Source organism: Semicossyphus pulcher, unplaced genomic scaffold, assembly GCF_022749685.1.
Source record: "Semicossyphus pulcher isolate SPU_LCO1_2020_fin unplaced genomic scaffold, fSemPul1.0.p SCAF_12, whole genome shotgun sequence".
Classification (NCBI taxonomy): Eukaryota; Metazoa; Chordata; class Actinopteri; order Labriformes; family Labridae; genus Semicossyphus; species Semicossyphus pulcher.
The window spans coordinates 4,303,808-4,328,085 of record NW_027211626.1 but is presented as its reverse complement, the minus strand read 5'-3'; the positions used below and the strand labels follow the sequence as shown (position 1 = coordinate 4,328,085).

At 42.4% G+C, this 24,278-nt stretch overlaps 1 protein-coding gene across 3 annotated transcripts; it reads left to right on the top strand.

Annotated features, from left to right (window-relative positions):
• Positions 1-953: 953 nt before the first annotated feature.
• On the top strand, positions 954-24,278 carry map3k4 (mitogen-activated protein kinase kinase kinase 4). Of its 3 annotated transcripts, none has more exons than XM_069658632.1 (27): positions 954-1,118; positions 7,510-7,700; positions 7,807-9,236; positions 10,258-10,518; positions 10,628-10,780; positions 10,915-11,072; positions 12,700-12,816; positions 12,911-13,010; positions 13,163-13,246; positions 13,325-13,594; positions 13,668-13,817; positions 14,117-14,278; positions 14,458-14,591; positions 15,631-15,709; positions 15,826-15,904; positions 17,090-17,183; positions 17,491-17,616; positions 19,538-19,638; positions 19,724-19,804; positions 20,573-20,764; positions 20,848-20,918; positions 21,011-21,127; positions 21,216-21,375; positions 21,462-21,584; positions 21,874-21,980; positions 22,553-22,732; positions 23,883-24,278. In XM_069658632.1, the coding sequence occupies exons 1-27, from the start codon at positions 1,087-1,089 to the stop codon at positions 23,901-23,903; spliced, it is 4,773 nt and encodes a 1,590-aa protein (XP_069514733.1). In that variant the 5' UTR covers positions 954-1,086; the 3' UTR covers positions 23,904-24,278. The 3 variants fall into 3 exon arrangements, with proteins under 3 accessions (XP_069514733.1, XP_069514735.1, XP_069514734.1); XM_069658633.1 differs by lacking the exon at positions 954-1,118 and adding an exon at positions 1,374-1,398; XM_069658634.1 differs by lacking the exon at positions 17,491-17,616.

The window sequence follows — 24,278 nt, the reverse complement described above, 5'->3', positions numbered from 1 at the left end:
AAATATATAAAGTGTGACAATTCATCATATCATACACGACTGGACCATATGATTACTGATTCACTGTGACTGTACTCTGAGGGTAAAAACAGAAGTGATGTGTCTTTCCTGAACGAGCAGCTCTTACAGCCAGCACATTTAAGTGGACAAGGGTAGCAGGCTCCTGTCTGGGTGCGTATTTTCTTTTCTTTTTTAAATTAAATTAATAGAGGGCAAAGTAAAGTATTTCGGAGCACACATTTATATTGCATGGAAAAAAGGATGACAGCAAATAAAAACATAGCAGAAATGTTCTCTTTCATATTATATCAAACAAAATAAATTAAATATATGTGTCTATACAGTTATGTAATGTTTATTAACCAAAATATGTAGTTACTTTTGTTAGCTAACTAGGATTCTTGACATATCCCTCTTTTTAATCAATAGTATGTCTGGATAGGCCAATGTATTAAAGATGAAGAATCATGCGTAGTTATGTCTTCCAACATGTAAACAATCAATACACATTCGTACTGATGTTTGACATTATAAAATAATGTAAAAATATTGTATCCTGAAAATAGTAAGTTGATTTGGGTGCTTTGTTTTTGCTTTGTTAATGTGTGATTCTGATCCTGTTTTATTAAGCACGTTGGGTTGAATCTTGCATGAAAGGTGCTATACAAATAAAGTTATATGTTATATATGTTCACACAGACAACCGACAAACTCGGCTAAATGAAGAGTGGTGTGGGAGCCGAAAGAACCGAGTCTTACAGCTGAGCAGCCAAATGATCTGGCTCACTGAAAAGAGCCAGAATCCCCATCCCTAAAAAGCAGGAGCACTGCAAAGTTATGACTGTAATTGACCTATCCAGCTTGCCGTAGTCATGCAAGACTGTGGCACTCCTCCTCAATGAACGTTGGAAAGATGGCGACGGCATACGCACAAGCGAGAGTCAACAGTGCCGGCGGATAGAAAGTGCTCAAAAGAGACACAAATCCGCCTCTCTTGCAAAGATTTGACGGTGCAAAGTGTGTCTGATATCCTTCAGACATGGTTTAGTCCATGCACGGCTAGGATCAAGAAGCCACTGCTTTGCTATGGAGCCTCCGGATCGCAACAAGCCCAGCAGGTATGCGAATTTGTTGAACAGACACTACACCATCAGGACCTCGCACTTGCCAAATAGGGAGCTGAACGTGACACTGCAGTCGGGTCTATGGGAGCGCTTGCGCATCTCTTAGAAATCCACTTCCTGTCAAATAGTGGTGCGCGTGCAGTTACTGCATTTGCAACACTGGAGTTGCAAACTTTTTCGAGCAACATTTTCAAGCTTACTTTGCTGCATATATTTTCTTCTCATCTGATTTTCCGTTGCTAGAAAAAAGGCAAAATGCTCGCCAAATGATAAGGTAACATTACGAACATTTTTTCAACCGCTGTTAACACTGCAACATGTCAGGGAACAAGCTAGCTAACATCCACTGTTAGCTGTTGATTATCACTTTATTGTTCACCCGCAAGTTCACTAACCAAAGCTAACCCGAGGTATAACTACAGTAGTGTGGTAATGTGGGCTTGTAAGGTAAACTCGAAAGTATGTCGTTGTTTATTTGAGGTTGCTGGACCATGCATTTCAACATAACTTCGCTGGCATTAGCTAGCATGTTGCTCCACTGTTATTGTTAATCCTCCGGTTAGACTTGGCGCTCGTGTTGTTGTTGTCTCCCACTGCACTGCTGAATCATGATATGGAGTAGTTTATTGTGAGAGCTTTATGCATTTTTAAAATTAGGATCAGTGTCCTGGTCGACGTTTTTAACTTAGTTGGCAATCCGTTGCAAATGTATGTGCAGCAACAAATGTTTACTTAAATCAAGCCGTCATTTGCGTTTCCGTGGTCAAACCTTTATTTCCAGTAAATAAGTACATTTTATTTTAAGCAATTGCTCAAACGTTTACAGTAATTACACTGTCACGAGTATGGGGCAAATTTCACAGAAATATTTTTTAACATTAAGTCCCATAAAAATCTCAGTTATACTTCCGGATTTCAAAGTAAAAGATGACGTTGGGGTTCATTTCAATTATTTACAATTGAATATAACCCATCTCCTCTTGAGCCTAATATTTTTGGAAATGGTATTTGAGCACAAATACTATGAGGTACCTTTACTATGTAGTTTCCCAGTAATCTAATGTCAACGTGTCTTTCAGGCCTAAGGAATAAACATTTTCCTCTACTTTTAAGATAAACGATATCTTCCATAAGTAGTCAAAGACACTTTAATACTGGATTTAGTCTACTTGCAAAAATACTATGGAGTGGGTTTACTCTAGACTTTCAGTGAGCCAATATCAAAGTCCCTTCCTGACAAAAACACTAAGCTTTTTCTTCTAAATTTAATGTAGGATGTTTCATCATGCTGTATGTGTTCAAGGTCTCCCAGGAGAATGCGCACACACAGACACTCATAAATTATTTGTCCTCATATGTGTGCATCTCCTAATCAGAATTCCTCAGTGTTTGCCCCTGACCGCTGACAGACAGACCCTCAGGAATCTGCTGTTTTGTCTTCAACATCTCCTCCCTTTCTCCTCCTTACATGTAGTTATGTGTGCCTGCAGAGCAAGTGACTCTGAGGCCATGTATCACACTGGATCAGCGTTGTCATCGGCGATAATCCTTGTTTTGAGCAAATAGCTTGTTTCTTTGTCGGTAATGATTGAGTGCCAGCCAGTTGTTATTCCCCTGCACCCTTGAGGCCACCAAGTTCGAGGTGGACACACAAACAGCTCTGGTGATTGTGCAATACTATTCCTGTTACTGTGACTGCTGTCCGGTGTTGTTGCACAAAGAAACATACTGAGACAATTACCAGGCTATTTCTGGAAGCATGTCAGTGTTATAGACATGATTGCATATCGTGATTTTTTTTTGTTTTCAGCTTCGTTTTGATTTTCAGTCTGCATGCAAATTTGGGGTGAAAGGTTAAGCATGCTCCAGAGAGCACAAAATATGCTATATATATATACATATATATATATTTTGCAATGTTTACCAAAACTTATTTAGGCCTATTTTCAGTAAGAGGCAGAAACTGACATCAACAGAGGTTACATGGCCGAAGGAGCATAGTGTTTTATTCAGGCTGTAGCCTATATCTCTGCAATTAAAAATAAACTTAAGTTAAATGACAGACCTTACAGCATGCTAAAATAACAAGTTTCAACTTTCATGTGAGTGTAGTGTTTCCCTTCTGCAGAACTAGATACAACATATTCTGCTATGGCCTTCTATTATCTGCAATTTGCAGTCAGAGTTTGGATTATTTAGTAGATGTTCACGTCTTCATTGTCGCTCAAGGTGAGCTATAATCACATAAAAAGTTAAATGTTGTTTTGCACTCGTACCATGTTTGTATATGGTCTGTTAGGGTTGTAACGATATATTCACAACCTTGTATAGAAAAAGTCACTGAACACCAACATGTTTGGAATACTGTTAAAAGTAATAAAAGGCATTATGTGTAGCAATCAACAAAAATCATGTTAAGACTCATATCAAAATAACAAACAGATCCTCCTATTCACCCCGACAAACTTAAACACTTACTTTGGGGCTAGTTTAGACTCAGTACTGCTGTGAGAAAGATGAGTTATGTGCTTGCTCTGCAATTGAGGCCCGTCACTATCGCTGCAAGTACAGAGGTCCTTTGTCAATAATGCCTCGTCCTTTAAGTCAGTCTGAAGACATTGCGGCTCACAAGCATTCCAGAGATTTCAGGATGTGGTGTAGTGAGCGCAGAGGATAGCAGCCTGGAGCCCCAGAGACGCTCATGGGTAGAACTCATTAATGCCTGCATTTGCCAGGAGCACAGGCTGTGGAATACAGATGGACCATCCTGCAGCATTTCCTATCTGCATCCTGTCTCTGCCCACACCTGCTTTAGAGAAAGCAGTGCTGCTTGCACATTCTGTCGCTCTCATCTGTCACTTCCTTTCAAACAATAGCATCTTTGTCACAGTTAAACTATTGCAATTGATGTTTCCAACACGCTGCAGGAGTAAGATTGTGTAAGTTAATGAATGATTGAGAGGAATTGGGAAGATTGTCCAGTTCTGCAGGTTCATTACATCAATGATATGCACAATTGCAAAATAATTGAAATGCGAGTCAAAACGGACAAGTGTTGGTTATGACTACTATTCCAGATTGAATTTCTGAGGTGGAGCAGACTGCTCTGCCTGCACTGTGTTTATGATGCAAGTCACATAAGGTGAAAAACATGTTATTACACCATTTACCTCATGCTGCAGCTGCACAGTCTGCAAGCAGTGTTTACAATTAGATGCATTCAGATCATGTGAATCGTTGTGGTTTAAGAGCTTCCATTTAAGAGCTTCCACTGGTACAGTAAGGCCTGTTTTTTCTTCGACTGAGGATGTTCAAGTATTGTATAATGCGAGGCTGTAAGCACAGCAGTGTTTTAGACAGACTGATTTTAAAAAATTGGACTCTTTCTCTATATTGTTGTTTCTCTCTTTATGTCGTGTGTAAGCAAACTCCTCTGCTGTGCAGGACAGTATGCTTTGCATAGTTGCATATAAGAGAGGTTGGGAGGTCCACCCTGGCAATGTCACACTGTTCCAGAGAAGGGTGGGGTCAAGTATGTTCTGTTCATTGTTTCTGAATTCTGTCAGGCTGTGGTGCAAATTCTGATCGCTGCATCAGCTCGGCCTGTTCACAAGGGATTCACAGCACGTCAGAGATGCATACTTTTGGATGCGTGAGCTGCACCTACATTGTGTTTGTGCACAAATAGATTCCGTATTTTTATTGCCTCACCTTCTAGCTCTGGGCTGAAATTAGCAGCCAGCAGACACATCCTTTTTTACAGTAGGGGGGCAATCAAAACCTGGATTTAGCCTACCGAGCATCAGTTATGCCAGCATGACCTAATTGGGGGAGAGTGTGCTCTTACAAAACCCTTCTCCTCCTTTTCCTCTCTCTAAAAAAATCCCCTTTAGTTTGGGCATTGTGAGCAAGTGTGCTCACCAACCAGCTGTGTGCTATTCAGCTGTGGGCCTCACGGGCCACGTGTCACAACTATACAATAGAGTGCCCCTTCCTGGTACAATAGTGTGGATGGTTGGGGTCAAAGGTCAGGCCCCCCTGACTCTGGCAGCCCTTGGTATCACTGCTTCAGTCACTACATAGAAAAGACTCTCGATTTTGTGCTGTTTATTATGCACTCTGTGTTTCTGCCTAGGGGCTCTAGCATTCCACTGGCCTTTATTGGAGGCCCAATGAGCCATCAGATGAGCCATTGAGACCAGCCAGACACCATCTGCAGTGATAATTCACTAGTGGCAGCCAGGCAGGGACAGCTTGAGGACCATAGTGCGGCTATGGTTAACTGCAGGGCATGCAGGCCATCTTCCTCTGTGGGGCCTGCACGTAGGTTGAGGAAAAAGGCAAAGAATTCAGAAGAGGAATTTGCGCAGTCTTTACTGCAGCAGCACAATCTGGGCTTGAAGAGTCTCATGGCAACCAAACAAACAACCGGCAGTGATGGCGTCATTGGTTCCGCTGTCATTCCTTAGTGATGAGGTCATGCTTTTCTGCGTAGAGAAGTATCTTTTTTTAAAACTTGGTCTCGTTCCCTCTCACATGCATGTACTATTTCTGTCCTCAGACACCTTGCACCTCGCACACGTTTTGGAATGTTTACAAATGTGAAAAGAATCTGATCTTACTTGTGACTGACGCATTGGGAGGCTCTGCTTTCCTCATGCGGTGTCCTCATACCTGTTTCGATATTTGCATGGGAAATGCACCGCGATCTGTCTGTTGTTGTCGTGCTTAATGCCTTATTGTTACATGCAGGATTGCTCTCTGTGCCTTCTTGTACTTGCATACTGAAAAGATCACTGTCGTGTCCTGCTCCTGCAGAACAAGTGCCTTCACAATTTCCCATAGAATACTCATAAAGGCTCCAGTGTTCTTTCATGGACGAGTAATTCTGTAGTTTCAAGACTGTCCTAGTTAAGATGGCCGTGCTTTGGACGTTATTCTTGCAGCATTTTTTGTGCATAAAGTCTCTTATGCATCTGGAGTTCTGTTGCATTTAAAGTTGCAGGATTTGCAGGATTTGCAGCAGGTGTCTGTCTGCCTTGCATGTAGTTCCACAGCTGCTCCCAGGGGACTGTGTGCGTGTGTGTATAGAGACAGATTCTGCAGTGGGGCAGATGGGCAATAGAAGTCTGGACTCTTACTCTGTGTGGTTCCTTGAAAAGCTTAAGCAAGTGATTTCCTGATTATCCACCCCCCCTTAACACTCACACGCGCTCCCCCAGCGAGTGTGTGTGTGCGCCCCTTTCAACTCCTGTCTACGAATAAGCTAACGGGCGCGTGTTGGGGAATGCCTTTCAGTGAGATGATTGATTGGGGGACACATGGCGACCAGCATACGGACCGCCCGTTTCATGCCCCTCCTCTTCTTCCTCTTTTTGTTTTTCTTGGCGGGGTCAGACCTTCCAACCTTTCACTCTAATCCTATTAAAAAACCCTCAGAAAGGCATTAGGGAATAAAGCTTTGACATTGTAATCTGAAAAGGCGTGCTGCTTGCACTCTCCAGTTTTCTTTTCTTTTCATTTTTTCACAGAGGGAGGTGTTTCAAGCGATTAGAGTGTTTGCTTTCTGCAGAACTATATGCAGAACAGTTTTGCTATTTAGTGTAATGTTAACATTTTTATTGTTGCTCAAGTTGCTAAAGTCACATGACTTTTCACGCTGTTTTGTGTGTTTTCCACCGTGTTGGCATAAGGTCCAACAACCTCTATACAGTGTGGGTGAGTGAGTCAAAGTGCTTCATCAAATCTTGACGTGCAGTTTGGTTGATGACTGAGCAGACAGAGTTAATGAGGGTTACTATTTCTCCCTCTCTGGTTGAGCCATTATGTTTACCTAGACCGAGAGAGGGTGCCAGTAGAGACCCACAGCTTATTATCCTGTGTCTGGAGGGCTGTGGTCGTGCACAGAGCGTCGCTGCTGTACATTCGGGAGGCAGCCAGTCAGGCTCCAAGGGACTCGCCAGTCGGCTGTTGGTAGCTGCAGACATACAGTCTAGTTGCAGTTTAGCAACTCGTTTGCTGTGGCATTAGAGGAGATTTGCTGCACACTCTGTTATGGGTATAAACAACCCAGCACTGTTTGACCTTGTGCACACATTTCTTTGGTGTCGTGGTGGTTTGACTGAAATAGTTTCATAATGCCAGAGCATTGCTTTGCTTACTGTTAAGTTAACTTCCAGGTTACATTGCTCATTGTAACAGATGGAAATATTGCTTCTCAAACTTTGCTCAATAATGTAACCCCTGCAAATTGAAATGTTTCCCTGCACTTCTGCACAGTTCCACTAGGGTTAACTACTACTCCCTTTTGAGATACACTGATCTGGCCCATTCTGATAGATTGTTCTGTTTTTGTTGGCTAACAATTGTCATTGAATGTTAACAGGCAGGCCAAGCCAGGTGACGATGCATCCCAACAGAACTCTGTGGTGGATGAACCCTGGGATTCTCCCAGTGAGGAAGAGGAAGCTCTGTACGGCACATCGCCTCCTTTCACCCACCGTCAGATGAAACGCATGTCCGGCAAACATCAAAGGAACAGCCAGGGAAGGAGTGCAGGCCGGTCTCCCAACAAAGGTAACAAATCTATTCAACTAAAACAGAAATCCTTTAAAGAAAATATACCTTCTTTGACTTGCATTTTACTGACTAGGCCGGTGTGTTTTCTGTGGGGGGTTTTCAGCGGACGTTAGCCCTTCTGTGCTGAGAGAGAGTCCCCGGCCAGCAGAGACCCCTGAGGAGCACAGCTACAAGCAGGGCAAGAAGCAAAGGGCCACACTGCGCTCCACAGAGAGAGACCATAAGAAGACCTTTGAAGGCTCCTTCATGCTGGATCCACTCTCAAAGTCCAGCCCTTTTGGTGCCCTCAACATGGATCCCAGAAAGCACTACCTGAGCTTGGGCTGCAGCAGTGGCAAACAGCCTGTGTCTATGCCCTTTCTGGTCCGGACTCACCGACAGACTTCCAGGACAGACTGTCCTGCTGACCGGCTCAAGTTCTTTGAAACTCTGCGGCTGCTGCTCAAGCTCACGTCTATGTCCTCCAAGAGGAAGGAGAAGGAGCAGCGAGGCCTGGAGAACATGGCCTTCATGGGTCACAACAATGAGGTCATTTGGTTGGAGCTGCAAGCTTGGCATGCACGACGCTCCACTGGCGACCAGGACCTTTTTCTTTTCACTGCCCGCCAGGCCATCCCTGACATCATCAACGAGGTGCTGCACTTTAAGGTCAACTATGCCAGCCTGCGAGGGGCCCAGTGTCTAGGGTCCCAAATATTCGAAGGGGATTATCAGAGTGTCCCAGATCTAGTCTGTGGAGAGGAGAGGGAGCCTGCTGTAGCGGAGACCAACCACTGTGGAGTAGATCCCTGGGGCTTTAGCGCTTTCCCCTCATCAGCGATGAATGCGGCTGAGCCTCTGGGCTCTGGCGCTGACTGCAGGGAGCACCTTCAGCGCCAGCGGCTGGCATTTGAGCAGGTCAAGCGTGTAATGGAGCTACTGGAGTCTGTGGAAGCTTTGTACCCCTCTTTGCAGGCCCTGCAGAAGGACTATGATAAATATGCAGCACGGGACTTCCAGGGCAGGTTGCAGGCGCTCTGTCTTTGGCTCAATATCACCCAGGACCTCAATCAGAAGCTGCGTGTTATGGCCACTGTGCTAGGCCTCCATGATCTTTCCCGTATCGGGTGGCCTATCTTTGAGATCCCTTCACCTCGCTGCTCCCGTGGAAATGAAGAAGAGGAGAATGAGGAAGATGAGGAGAATGACTCTACAGCCACTTTTACGGCTGAAAGCGATGGAGAGGACAGGGATGTTGAGGAGGAGGAGGGGGGATTGGAACACATAGCAGACGGAGAGTTGTCTCCCTCTCTGACTCCTAAATTTGCCCGCTTGTTGTCAGAAGATGAGTTTCTCCCAACTGCATCTGCAGTAATTGCAGAAACAGGTGCAGGAGGGGGAGTGTTCTGCCCGACATCCATCTACAGGCCGTTTGTGGATAAAGCTCTGAAACAGATGGGACTGCGTAAACTGATCCTCAGACTGCACAAACTGATGGACCGCTCTCTACAGAGGTCCAGAGCAGCGCTGCTCCGCAACACGCCTGCACTGGAGGTGAGCCTCATTTCCGTACCTACATGCATGATTAAGATTATTCAGTAATTTATCCCAAATGATCTTAAAATAAAATCTAAAATGAGCTTATTAGTGTTATTAGAGCAAAGCCCTGATGCTAAATGTAATGATACTATTATTATGTCGTGTGGAGATAAAACAATGTAGTAGTACTTGTGTTGACACACACGCAATAAGGACTAAATACACATCAAAATGCAGCCTGCTGAATATCGCTGAAATACGTATACGACTGATTAATCAGTTATTTGGGGAGAGAAAAGTTATTGAGGACAATTTTGATAAGGAAACAATCTTTGCTTTAAGACTGTTGGTCAGACAAAACATCATTTTAAAGATGTAATCTTTGTGTGGGCTTTTTTCATCATCTTTTATTGATAAAATGTTTTAACCATGTATTTAACATATCTGACAACACATATCAGTACAGCAGTCATGTTTGCACTCTGGAATTACTTTAAAAAAAGTGGAGTAAAAGCAGTCAGCTACATTCGTGTAATGTTTGCATTGCAAATGTAATTTGATAAGACAATGAAAGTTACAAGACGTGTGAGCCGAGGCTATGAGCAACAGGATGTGTTGACACATTGAGAAAGCTGGTAAAAGATATAAAAAACAATAGAACAGAGAAGAGGACTAAGTTGTTTGGAGTTTTGTGTAATTAGCTTTTTTAGGTGACAGAAAAGGTGAGCATTGACCTTTTTGATGGAGCCCTTCAGAGAGGTTCAGACACTGAATGGGAATGGGAACACTTGTCCAGAAGCTGTGGTGCAAGTAACGAGGAGGAGACACAAGTTGTACCAGTTTTTTGGTAGTGAACAGTCATGTTGTGCAATCGAAAAGTGATGCATTTTCACAGAATGTTTGCAGATGCCTGTTTTAGATTTTGGCAGCTTTGATTCAACATCAAGAGAGACCTTTTTTAAAAGCAAAATAAGAGGAGAAAACAACATTGACTTTGTGATATAATAGCACTGATTAGCTTATCTTCCACATGCAGTTTGCAGACTTCCCAGACCCCATGCTCTACAGTGATTACCTGCCAGAGCTGTCCCGCCATCTATCCTGCAGCGGTCCGGCTCATCCAGAGCTCGGAGCGGACATGGTTTCCTGGGAGGATATGCTGGACATGGACCTCCCATCCTTCCAGCCAGCTTTCCTCGTGCTGTGCAGGGTCCTTCTCAACGTGATTCACGAATGCCTTAAACTGCGACTTGAACAGAGGCCTGCCGGAGAGCCTTCACTGCTCAGTATCAAACAGGCAAGCAGCTGCAGAAACACTCTGGAACTAAAGCACCTATTTCCACTTTGTCTGTTAAGGTAGAAAATCTAATCTGTTGTGTTTTACACGCGTTGTTTGTGCTCTGCAGTTGGTGCGCGAGTGTAAGGAGGTTCTTAAAGGTGGTCTCCTGATGAAGCAGTATTATCAGTTCATGCTGCGTGGCGTGGTGACTGATGCTCAGGGCTTGCAGACAAATGCCAATATTGATGATTTTGAAGAGGACCTTCACAAGATGCTGGTGGTAAGTTGAGTTTGAATAGCCAGATTTAATTTGAGTGCATGATCCTTGTAGGGAAAGACTTGTGAATTAATGCATTATTGAAATGTATGTGATGCATAATAGATACTGTTGTTGTCTTACATCTGCTCTGGTAGGTCTACTTTGATTACATGCACAGTTGGATCCAGATGTTGCAGCAGCTGCCTCAGGCCTCTCACAGCTTAAAGAACCTGTTGGAGGAGGAGTGGAACTTCACCAAGGTCATCACTCCTTACATCCGCGGAGGAGAGGCCCAGTCTGGGAAGCTTTTCTGGTTAGTCACTGACCTTCAAACCAAACCAACAAACCAACTGTTTTTTTTAATTAGCTTTTTAATTGTAGTCACAGGATAGATTCACAGACTTTAAAATATATGTGTAGAGAGAACGAGGACTGTGGGTTTTGTCCCCATCACTTACACTAAAGATGCAATATAGCGGTCCCGGCTGAATGATGGTGACTGTTTCACTGATGGTTCACAGTGTTTTATTAAAAGTAGCTCCTTTGTCCGTTTACAGAGTGAACACACTGTAAGAGCTAAAGAAAAGCAAATAAAATATTAACCTCCTTTTATGACTCACAAATGTGTCCCTCTAACCCTTTAAATGTTTACTTATAATATACCTTAACATTATGTATTTTAAACCTTACAATGAAAATTAACTTACTATTTCTATTATCACGAATTTCACTCTTTATTAAGGCGTGAATTCACAATTTTCTTTTTACAAAAGACAAACTCAAAGGGCTGCATGTAAACTTAATTAAATAAAATGTGAAATAATGTCAGTTTTTAACCTAAATAAACATGAGATACATTTTTTTAACTTTCTATTTAAAGCACATTTTGTCCCATCTACCTTAAATATAACATAAAAACAGTCATTTCCAGTCTTTCTCCATTAAACCAAGAGTTAATAAATTCTAATTTTTAGACATGCTGAGTTGCCGTGCACACAGCTAATGCAGCATCTTTGCTAACATGCATTGAACATTAAACTTAGAGGAGCAGTTCGCCCCTGGAAAAAGCCTCTGTCAGTCAAAGCTGGTGTTCTCTGTAATCGATAGAAGCAATAATATTTGAAATTGGCGCCATAGCTGTGGAGAAAGTTGTACAAACAGCTTGTGGTTTCGCCCATTCTACATTCCTACAACACCCAGCGTGCATTGCGCCCCTCCCTCTGAAAGGAACGGCACAGCGAGAGACGCTGGAGTGAAATACTACCGTTTCGCTGCAGGCAATGGCTCAGAGCGGGACAGAATCCGAAATACGACGAGAATATACCTGTGGATCTTCTAAAAAATCTTCAGGTCTGCAGTCTACATTTCAAACCTGATGATTTTGAACGAGACATGACATCGGAGGCGGGCGTCCTAGATTGAGGAAGTGTAGTTTAGCGAGCTCCCTGGCTCCCTGAGGTTTTCCAGGGCCCATTGGAGAAGCAGATAGCATCCTCCAAAGGCACAGAGTGAAACTGCATGTTTTTGTCTACCATAATGGCATTAGCTCCCCATAATAGCATGATAGGACTGAGGTTGAAAATTGGCAAAGTGGCCCTTTAAGAAAACTAAAAAGAGAGCTTATAAATGGCATCCTTATTAAACTGCGTATTAAAAGAAATAATAACATACCTTGTGCCTTTATCATTTACTACCGTGAAGGACACGCATGCCGTTCAACTTACTGGTAATAATCTTCTCAGCAATGTTTTTAATGTAACTCAAAGGAAATATATACAAAGCCTTGAGTAAGGTACCTTCAAAATAAAAGAGAATTATTTAGGTCATTTACTTGCAATATGAAGGGATCTCTTAGTGGCCTGTTTTAGCAGGAGGGATGACTACAGCAAGCAGAACTATAATTCATATGACACTAAGGACTGCATTCATTCTCGCTGCAGTGATATTGCTGGGATGCTGCTTAAATCCACTGGAGAGTTCCTTGAAGCCGGCCTGCAAAAGAGTGGTAATGAATTCTGGGAAAGTGCAGATGACAGCACTGCCTCAGATGAGATCAGGTAAGACGGGTACTTCATATTACTTTCTGTCTGTGTTAGAATATTTCTTACCCAGGGGAGGTGTTTTTAACTTTGAACTCTTTTATTCCTCAAGGCGGTCGGTTATCGAGACCAGCCGATCCCTAAAAGAGCTGTTCCACGAAGCCAGGGAGCGAGCGTCCAAGGCTCTGGGCTTTGCCAAAATGCTTCGCAAGGTGAGAGGCTGCAGTGAAGAATCCTCACTCCCTTGAAACAGAAAGCCACAACAGAACTGACTTTGCAGATTATATCTGTGACCGTTTTCTCTGAACGCCAAACTGGGACTGTGTGTTCTGACACACTTTTTTTAATGTACCCCTCTCTGCAGGATTTAGAAGTTGCTGCAGATTTCAGTATCACCAACGGGGTGACTTGTCTCCTGGAGGCACTGAAGAAGAGAAATCATGTCAAGGTGGGTTTGCTTTGCCGTTTTGGATCTTTCCCGTTCTTGGATTATTTATTTACCTGTTTAACCTCCTTTTATGTCCAGGTTCAGATTCCAGGCTTGGAGGAGCTGCAGGTTTTTGTCCCCTGTGGTTTGATGGATCAGCGGTCTCTCATCCTGCAGCTTCTCAATGCTGCTGCAGGCAAAGACTGTTCCAAAGAGCCTGATGAGATTGCAGAGGATGAGGCCTACCTGCTCATCAGTAAACACGGATTTGGGGACTCCACTACTGATTCTGACTGGGCTCAGTGGGAAGGAGAGCTGCTCAAATTGGTCCCCCAGATGGAAACTGTTGACACTTTAAGGGCCATGAAGGTACGTGTCGGTTTTATGTCTGTCCTCGTGTGTGTTTGGAGTCTACAAGCCTTAACGTCTACTGTGCTTTCAGGTGGAGAACATGCTATTGATAGTGATGCACTCAGCTCATCTGGTGACCCAGCGAAAGACCTTCCAGCAGTCCATGGAGGACGTTCTCACTCTTAGCCGGGAGCAAACATCGAGTCAGCCTCTTATTGCCAGTGCTCTGGAGGAGCTCAAGGTACTTACATAACCTCTCTATGATTTGTATTCTGTTAAAACAAGTGTTTATCTTGTGTTGTTGTAAAAACAGATGCATGTTGGTGTCCTACATTCATCTTGGTTTTACTCTGCAACTGTCAGTTACCCTGAATATCCGCTCTGATAACATTACACTGCGCCACTCTAAGACCAGATTTAACTTTCATATCTGTAACGTTCACAGCCACAAAACCACGTTTTTTCTCACATGGATGGTACCTGCTTTTTAGTCAAAAGTCATAATGAAACTCTTCACTCTCTTTCTCCCTCCTGCCACAGGATGAGGCACTACAGCTATGCATAAAGATCGGCACTGCCATTGACCGCGTGGAGTACATGTTCACCACAGAGTTTGAGGCAGAGGTGGAGGAGTCAGAGTCAGCCACTTTGCATCAATACTACAGGGAAGCAATGATACAGGGCTACAATTTTGCCTTTGAGGTAACTGTAACACAGCATATTTGTTTAAAGAAGCACATGCTTTAGATGCTACACACTTCTTCTACTCTTTTACATTTGGGATAACAGCTCAAAATGCTCCTACCAAAGAACAGAATTTTTTATATTTTGAGTCAGTAATCCCCAACATTTTCCCGTTTGCTGCCTTTTCTTATTTACAGTACCACAAGGAGGTGGTGCGCCTAATGTCAGGGGAGTTCAGGCAGAGGATCGGGGAACGCTACATAGCTTTTGCCCGCAAATGGATGACTTACGTCCTGACCAAATGTGAGAGCGGCAGGGGCACCAAGCCCAGGTAAGTCACCTTAAATTGAGCATACTTCTTAAATAATCCACTTAAGTCTATTTTTTGGGTTGGGCGCAGCATCTGGCAGCCCGTGTGCTCAGACTTCGAGTGTCTTGCTCATGGATGCATTGAGTCCTTATTCAAATTCATAGTAGTTATGAAGGTTTTGTCAATGTGATAAATGTGTTATTTCATATTACTATTTTTAGATAATAGGATATATTTATCTTCTGTGTCAGAGCCACAGCACTGAACTACATTATTTTAGCCCTCCGTGTCAAGAGCTCTTGCTTTGAGCCATAACAAGCTACCATGGCAACGTGGTACTCTGATGATAGAGTGAAGCCTTTAGGTTATGTCATGGATTACAAGTGCAACAGTGGTTTTGACACCTTAAAAAAATATTATGACAAATATGCAAACAGAAATAGCAGTGAGCATGAGTCAGATGTCAAAGTCAAATAATTTATACCTGTGTTGTTTGAAAAGAGAACAGAAGAAGCTACTTAGAACATGTCCCAAAGGATGAAGATGATGAAATCAATGCGTTAATCAATGGGGGTGGACAGTAGGTCAGTCTGTACGGACTTGGCTTGGGCACCGGAGGGTGACTGGCTCATGTCCAGGTACGGACCAAGCATAGAAATTGGGGCTGGTAGCTGAAAAGGTGCTGTGTCATTTCCTGGGCACTGTCGACGTGTCTTTGAGCCCCATCACTCTGACATTTCTCCATGTCCATAGAGTCCTGTTTGTGCTTTATGTTGCATGTTTCTAATAATAACAGAGTGAATCACTCTGGGATTAAAGTATATCTTCTTCTTCTTTAATTAATCACAACTGTTAAAAGTGCCCAGTACATTTGTCTGATGAAAAATAGAAGCAGCTCTTTACCATCTCATTTAGATTACCTGAATGACCTGAAGTGTCATTTAACCTTTAATGGCTGATCTCCCTTCAATAGTAATCCTTTTTTATTAAATAATCCAACCAGTAGATAGAGGCAGAAACTTTCAGCACACACTGATCGACTGCCATGTTTCACCCTCAGGTGGGCGACTCAGGGTTTTGATTTCCTCCAGGCCATCGAACCTGCCTTCATATCAGCATTACCAGAAGAGGACTTCCTGGTAAACTTGCCCGTTTTCTTCTCTTTGCCATTTCCCACAAATTGCACACAATCCAATCATGCTATGAATATAAAGTAGACATTACCCTGACTGTGAACTTGCGTCTCTTTCTGCAGAATTTACAAGCTTTGATGAATGAATGTATCGGACATGTGATTGGAAAACCTCATAGCCCAGTCACCGGCCTTTATATTGGTAAGATACTTCTCTGTTTGTTGTCTAATTTATCTGGAGTGCAGGATGTATGTCTCTCTTAACATAAATTTGCAAATGTTAGGCGTGCTGGTTTAGCTCAGTAGAAAGAGCAGGCGCCCCAGATTCAGAGGCTACAGTCATTTACGCAGCGGCCGCAGGTTCGACTCCCGCCCTTGGCCCTTTTCTGCAAGTCATTCCCCACTCTCTCCTCCCTGTATTTCCTGTCTCTCTTCAGCTGTCCTATATAATAAAGGCAAAATAGCCAAAAATGAATCTTTCAAAAAATAAATAAAAATTGCACATGTTTATTCTGGTTGTCATGGGGACACAAAGCGTACACAATGGCACTGAATTATGTAAGTTAGTCCCTGTGGAATAACTTAACTGGCTACGACAACTAGTTTAAACCCACCCCATGCTTTAAACTGTGTTTACCCTGGGCGAGTGTGAAAGTGTACTACTCTGACTGTGAAACAGGGTGTTGCTGGAAAAGAGCTTATTTGCTCAGCAAACATTTCCTGATTACATAAAGAGACAGAAACAAAGAAGATAACCAAGACCAACTGCAGAGTGTGACAGCCCTTTGCATGTAATAAGAATCAGAATCAAGTTTATTGCCAAGTAGGTTTACACCAGTCATTGGTTTACACACACAAGGAATCTGACTTGGTGTTTAGGTGCAGAACAATACACAGAGAAGTAGAATAAAAATAAGTACAAAGCTATTTAACAATAGCACTCCTACTGCCGGAGAACCTAAACAGAATAAGATAAAAAATAGACAATAAAAATAAGATATTAAAAAGCAATATAATACAAAATATGTACACCAAGAGCGCTACAGATGTGCAGGTTTGCGCAAGATGATGGTGCAGATATTTAACAGTTTAAAATTAAAAACAGTGCAATGTAAACGTACAGTATGTAGTCCAGTGTGCCTTAATGTTTAATGTAATTTATTGCAACACAAAATAGTCTGTAAGAAAAAAGTGATCATTAAATAGGAAGGCTCTTAAGTGCAAACTGGACATGAATGCAACACGGTGCTGTAACAGTGGAGCACAGAACTATATGTTTCCCTTTGCGCCCTCTAGAGTAGAAATTGTAGACTTCTCTCAGTCTATAAACAAGTGTTCCTTTTGTGGATGACTAAATCAGCCAGTGGGATTTTTCTTTTCATTCCAGCTCCCAGAAATAGTCCTCGTCCTGTAAAGGTCCCTCGCTGTCACAGTGACCCACCAAACCCTAATCTGTTCATCCCTAATGCTGAAGGTTTCAGGTGAGTGAGTAATGAGCCCGTGTGACTCTTTCCTGCATGGCTCTTTGTAGCTCCTTTCATGCCTACTTTCATGTTTCTTGCTCTGTAGTTTCTAAGCTTGTGTGACGTGAGCCTCTGTGTGTGTGTGTGTGTGTATGCTGCGAGTATGTCGGTGATTCAATTGTATTTTATTCTAAATTTGTGAGTGAATGAGTGTTGCATCTGTCCCTCAACCAGCCACCCCCTTAAACATCTCTATTCACATCCCATGTAAGCCGCCCGCCTCCCATGGCAGAGCTCTTCAGTTCATTTTTTTCTAACCACACAGCTCCCGAAGTCTCCCCTGCGACCTCCGGAACCAGCTTTTCCCCAACGGCCCTCGCCCCGTCCCTCAGGGCCCGGGGGAACAACACAGCCACACCAAAGCACCCAGCAGCAGCCCCAATGACGTCAGGTAGCTTTGCCCCCAAGAAGTCACCTGGTAGAGAGTGCTGTCAAAACACAAAAACAAAAACAAGCTGGAAACTGAAGGAGGAAATGCTTCATGTTTGATTTGAAATCTATCATTTTCAGACTGTTTTAGATTCATTTGGATTTCATTTAGCCAATAATTTCCTTTTGTTTCAATATTAGTTTTTTTAGCTTTGATTCTTAAAGTGATAATCTCGAAGATCTCAGTTCAGTTCTCTTTGGCGGCACCCATGGCAACAAACTGGTTATTGCAGGAGCACACTTCCCAGATATCCAGACAGTGCTGCATGTGTGACGTCCACGGTTGGCTCCGGTTGTAACTCTTGATTTTCCTGGCTGACGGTCGCTTTCCTTTTCAGACTGTTTGCTTCATCTGAGCGTCGAGTTTGTTTCTTTTTCTTTGGATTTTCACTTATTTTTGAAGTTGTATCTGTAGTCATCCATCTTTTCTTTGTTTGTTCAGCCATAGTAGATTACTGTTTACTCGCAACACTTGCAGAGAGCTCCGCCTACCCTCTGCTGGCTGATTGAAAACGTGTCACGAACTGGGCGCCGCTTGTGATTTTTTTCCGCGAGATTCAGTCTATAATACTGCAAATGCAAAGGCTTTCATCAGTGGGCCATAGGCTCAATCACCATTGTGTTACCTCATCCAGCGACAGATAGTGACTTAACAGACATTTATTTAAATGAAAATCTTCGAGATTATTACTTTAAGGTTCATTGGCAGATTGTTGATTTCCCGCTTTTAGCCCTTTGACGCTGTAAAGAGCATTTGGCGGTACATGGGTATATTTAAATGTAGTAAATAATATACTGAAGTTTGTTGTACATGTAGGTCCGTTCAGAACCATCTTGTTCTCTTACCTTATGAGGCATTTCCCTCCACATTCTACCAAAATGTAATTTTACTTAGAAAATTACATTGTTCGTGCATTGATGCTGCATTTACAGCATGATCATTTTACCCAGATTCAAGAAGATGCATCTATATCATAAGAAGTATGACATTGATGCAGGCAACAAAAGACTCTGTAATTGGATTCGAGAAAAGCCTCCGAATGGATCCAGTGAACAGAAGTGTTAATGTAGCCTTAACAAGCTCTGCAAAATGTCACCAAATCAGGAAAATGGCCTTTTACAATTCTTGCTTCTGGTCAAGGGAAGAGACTGTGATTGTTGTGCATGGTGTGAAAAAAACAGTCTACCTCATGAAAGAGTGGGTTATGATGCTCCGCTTCTTAGTGCCATTAACATCAGTCTTGCTTTGATGCTGGTGATTCACCGCTGTTAGAATTTTGGCTTTTTTGTGTGCACTTTTGAAGTCACTACATGCACTCGAGAGATCAAACCTTCAAGTGTGTATGAGCTACGTAATGACTCTGATGCATGCTGAACTTTTAATGGCTTTCAAAAGGCTTACTGGGAATCAGTTCAATCTTTGCTTCTCTTCAAAGGGCAGATGCTTTTTTTTAACATACGCTTTAATAGTATCCTGAAAACCGGATTCTGACTTTGCAGCATAGACTTGATTAGTGTTCATGTAGTTTTCATTTTAAGCACAAGTCTGGGAACATTTACCCAAAAAGCATCTCAAGATAAAGATGAAGTCAAAAGGGCCCCTTATCATGTAGGTGCTTTGAAGAAGCTGTGCACTGTACTGTTTAATGTTTTCCACATTAAATTAAACGTAAAGGAACCACTTAGTGCATGAAGTGTATCAGGAGCATACTCAGTCATTTTGAGAGCATAAAAATTAAGTGCAGTCTTGGCAGAAGGGATTGCCCTCTTGATTTTTAATTTGTCCATTAGCAGATAAAATCAGCAGACTGAAACAAGCCATCTGAATAAGTAGTTTTTGATTAAAGCGCAGTGTTGCATCAGTCTCTTTCATGTCCTTGCAGGGGTTCCAGTTTCCACGAAAACGACCGTCTGTCTACGGTTGCAGCAGAGTTGAATTTCAAATCTCTGAGCCGCCACTCCAGCCCCACAGAAGAGAGAGAAGGTGGGTGCATTCAGTGGACTGTATGCTTTGATCCACATAGTGCATATTAGTCTGCCTGTTTGACTGAATATTCTTCTTTCTCTAGAACCCTCCTATCCCAAAGGAGACCCTAACAGTGCTGCACGCCGAAGCTGGGAGCTCCGCACCTTTATCAGCCAGTCTAAAGGTGAGATTGTGGAGTGATGAGGCGTGTTGGATTGTCTTAAACCAGGGCTTGATTTTTGATTATCTTGATTATTCTCCTCACCTCCTACTTTGGCAGGTAACTAAACATTTCTACTGGCCACTAAATTTTCTGTCAGCCACTCCTGAAACAAAGATAGAATGCTCTAGAACTGTAAGCACAGTCACTGGTATCTAGTATTTACTATTCTTAAAGTTGAGGTGAGATGAAAAATGTCATTTTAATCCTTTTAGATCACATCTCCGGTAATATTGTGCATCTATTTCACAATATAGGCCAAAAAAAGTACAGAAAATCCATTTCTTCGTATTCTTATATTAAAATCTGATCATTTTTTCTTCCGGTAAAACTAAATTTCACTCATGCTAACGTAAGTTAGCACCAAACAATTTCAACCAATCAATCTGCAACATTTAGCCGCAGAGCACCAAGAACGCTCGGTCAGTTAGCTAGCTACTGCGCTGTGGAGAACGTCTGTCTACGCCCACTTCTCAACGATCAAATCAAATCCCTCTAATGATATGTCCCGCCTGCACGTCCTGTTTCACTCGGAAACACGTCACGATACGGAAGATAGATACTCTCAAAATGCCGTTTCAGCTCGACTTTGAAACAAACGTTTGGTTTGTGTTGATTTTGGTGCCCCCTGCTGACAAAGCTGTACCTCTTATCAGGTGGCAGGTGGAAAGTGGGGAATATTTTGAATTTTATATTTTTTTCATGAAATAATTTTCTTGCCTCTCGTTTCAGACACAGCAGCACGGCAAAGCCCCATGGAGGCCGTCCGCCGCTCCATCCGCAAGTTTGAGGACAAACGTTACGGTGTGATGAAGCAGCGCAACATCATCGGCCAAGTGTGTCACACGCCCAAGTCCTACGACAATGTTATGCATGTCGGACTCAGGAAGGTGACCTTCAAGTGGCAGAGGGGCAACAAGATAGGTACGGTTACCTTTCTGACTGCTTTTGTTATGATGTGGGTTATAAAACAAGCAGTGATGTCATGTTTGTGTGTGCAATAACAGGTGAGGGCCAGTATGGGAAGGTGTACACCTGCATCAATGTTGACACTGGAGAACTAATGGCTATGAAAGAGGTATGCAGTCCTGCAAGATCAGTCAAGAGTTTTTAACATACTACTTAAGCATGCAGGGAGTGGTCACAAGTTTATTTTTTGTTTTAAACCAGATCCGATTCCAGCCGAATGATCACAAAACAATCAAGGAGACTGCAGACGAGCTGAAGATATTTGAAGGCATTAAACACCCAAACCTGGTGCGATACTTTGGAGTCGAGCTCCATCGGGTAAGAAGCCTACTTTTGTGGAAGTTAAAGCATCACATGGTGCATACTGAAGCAGTTTGGTTTAAATGTCCACGCGTCCACCCTGTAGGAGGAGATGTACATCTTCATGGAGTACTGCGATGAAGGCACTCTGGAGGAGGTGTCCAGACTGGGGCTGCAGGAGCACGTCATCAGGCTCTACAGCAAACAGATCACTACAGCCATCAATGTCCTGCATGAACACGGCATTGTCCACCGTGACATCAAAGGTCAGTGTCACATGCTCTGTATGTATTTTTGCAGAAGTGCAGCATCCTTTTACCATCTGTTAATTCTGTCTTTGTTTTTATATCAGGAGCCAACATCTTTTTGACATCATCGGGCCTGATCAAGCTGGGCGACTTTGGCTGTTCGGTCAAGTTAAGAAACAACACTCACACCATGCCAGGGGAGGTGAACAGCACACTGGGGACTGCAGGTAACGCATTTTATGTAGTGTATTGGTTTCAGCTGCCACCAGGGGTCACTGTGGCCTGATATGTTATTTGTTTCCCTGGATTAAAGACAATCCAATGCACATTTTGATACCATATGTACTGTATGTCGTTATATTATCTTCTTTCTGTTACTGGAGTTCAAGATATATCAATCAAGATTTTTATTTTGTGTGTATCCAACCAGCATCCATGTAACATTGTATTATATTAATAATATTGTCATTGCTTATAACTGAAGTGTTTGAACTGTTTATGTTCTGTCTTAATCAGCATACATGGCTCCTGAAGTCATCACCAGAGCAAAGGGTGAAGGTCACGGACGAGCAGCGGACATCTGGAGTTTGGGCTGCGTTCTCATCGAGATGGTGACCGGAAAGGTAAGATATGATGGATAACACCTTCTGTTACACATTTCGCTTTGTGACGTCATCGTTTGTGTCGTCATAGATCCTAAGAAGGTTTTAAATTGCCTCATAAGGCATTTAATTTAACATTTAGAGCACGTAGAGTTTCCAGTTGTGCTAAAACAGGGAGTATTTGAAAAGAACTTATTGCAAAGTCTCCATGTTTTGGAAGCAAATGGCTAATAAGTATATTTTGCTTTTGCAAACCTGCTACCTCCAGACTAGTTCAATTATAGTGGGTATTTAGGAGAGTCAATATTGTTCGTCTGAAAGTTCAAACATTGCAAAGTTACAGAGTTGTCAAAGCGAAATGTAAGATAAGATAAGATAAGACAAGATAAGATAAGATAATCCTTTATTGATCCACAGAGGGAATATTCAGGTGTTGCAACATCACAAAGACAAAGTAGCAAGTAACTGTTTGTCTGCATTCTTTGGGTTTTAAACTAATTCCCCCTTTTTTCTATCACTTAGATAGTTCACCACATCAAGCATGTTCACAGAAGTAAGGAATTTAAATGTCTTCCCTTTATCTCAACCTGCAGAGGCCCTGGCACGAGTATGAGCACAACTTCCAGATCATGTACAAAGTGGGCATGGGACATAAACCCCCCATCCCGGAGAAGCTGAGCACAGAGGGGAAGGACTTCCTCGGTCACTGCCTGGAGAGCGAACCCAAACGTCGCTGGACAGCTAGCATGCTGCTAGACCACCCGTTTGTTAAGGTGAGACACTGCTATAGCCTTTATTTGACCGTAAAGCAGTCTGGTTTTCTTTATCAGCAAACATCTGAAAAGTGTCAGCTGTCATGGCGTGACTGAACATTTTCAAATATTGATTGTAAATATTTGAGTGTAAGTTTTTAGTTATCCTTTTTATTCAGGAAAAGTATTATTTTTACATCGTATCACAATTCCAACACTCATTTTACAGCTTTCCTCATCCAAAGGATTTCTTACTCTCTACATTCAGTTGAATTATTCACAAATGAGCATGTGATGCTTTACACGCTACAAGAAGCTGAAGGCAGAGGAGCAAAATACAAATAGACAAAAGGAAAAATCTTTTTAGATGCAACAAACTAATACATTAGATTAGATATGAATAAAACTCTTTGCATAATATAATAAAAATGTACACTATATTCTCTTTTTCTTTCTACAAAGTCAAAGTCTAAACTTAGAGGTTTAATGCATTCAGTCCACTTCGTCCAAATCCTGTGAAATCTTTCTTTGTGGAGGGAAATTGAAAACCTTTTCATGAAATACAGCTCCGGAAAATATTAAGAGATCACTGGTTCTTCTATTTATAGGTTTGTGTTTCTGTTAAGTGAACTTCTGTTTTATTGTTTACAGCATGTCTCCCAACTTCCAAAGAAATCATTGAGGTCTTTTATTTGCAGGAAATGACGACGAATTAAGATGCAAAAAAGATGTTGTAAAGAAAACATGTTTTTTTAATCAACAGAATACTCACTTTTTTGACTGAGGAAGCGTTCAGGGATCAATATTTGGTGGAATAACCTGGTTTTTAATTACAGCCTTCATGTGTCTTGGAAGACTTTTGCATTGCTGTTGGGTGATGTTATGTGGAAAAATTCAAGCAGCTCGGCTTTGTTCGGTGGCTTTTGACCATCCATCTTCCTCTTGATCACATTCAGGAGGTATTCAATGGTTCAGATCTGGATTGGGCCGGCCATGACATGAAGAGAGAGATGCTGATTTAAGAAACATTTGGAGTGCTCTCTTAAGTTTTTCCGGAGCTGTATATTTCATGTGTTCAAACATTTTAATTCTAAAACGTATTTCTTAAACAGATGAGTGAAACGGTAACCCCTTAGTTTCCTTTACAGCTGCTTTCTCATGTCTGTTTCAGGTTTGTACGGACGAAGAGTGAACGGACCCTCCTCTGCGGCTTTTAAGTTTACAAATGAAAGCACTACTGTACATGCTGACGAAAAGAAAACAGAACTGTGGACGCGGAGAAGAGGAGGTTACGGCTGAAGGCACATGGAGTTAAACTGAGGAACTAATACAATATCATTTCAGAGGACAACTGGACCTATGGATTATAGGGTTGTTGCGTCTTTATGTACCCATGGACTGGGTCGAGGGGGTGGGACTGTACATACTGTAAGAATAGGAGTGGCTTTAATTCTTGTATAAACAATATTGTAAAGTTAAAGTAACTATTGCCACATGTGTTGTTTCTCACTGGTGAAGAGACCTCTGAAAAGGCATTGAGGAATACTTTTTTTTTTTAACAGATGGG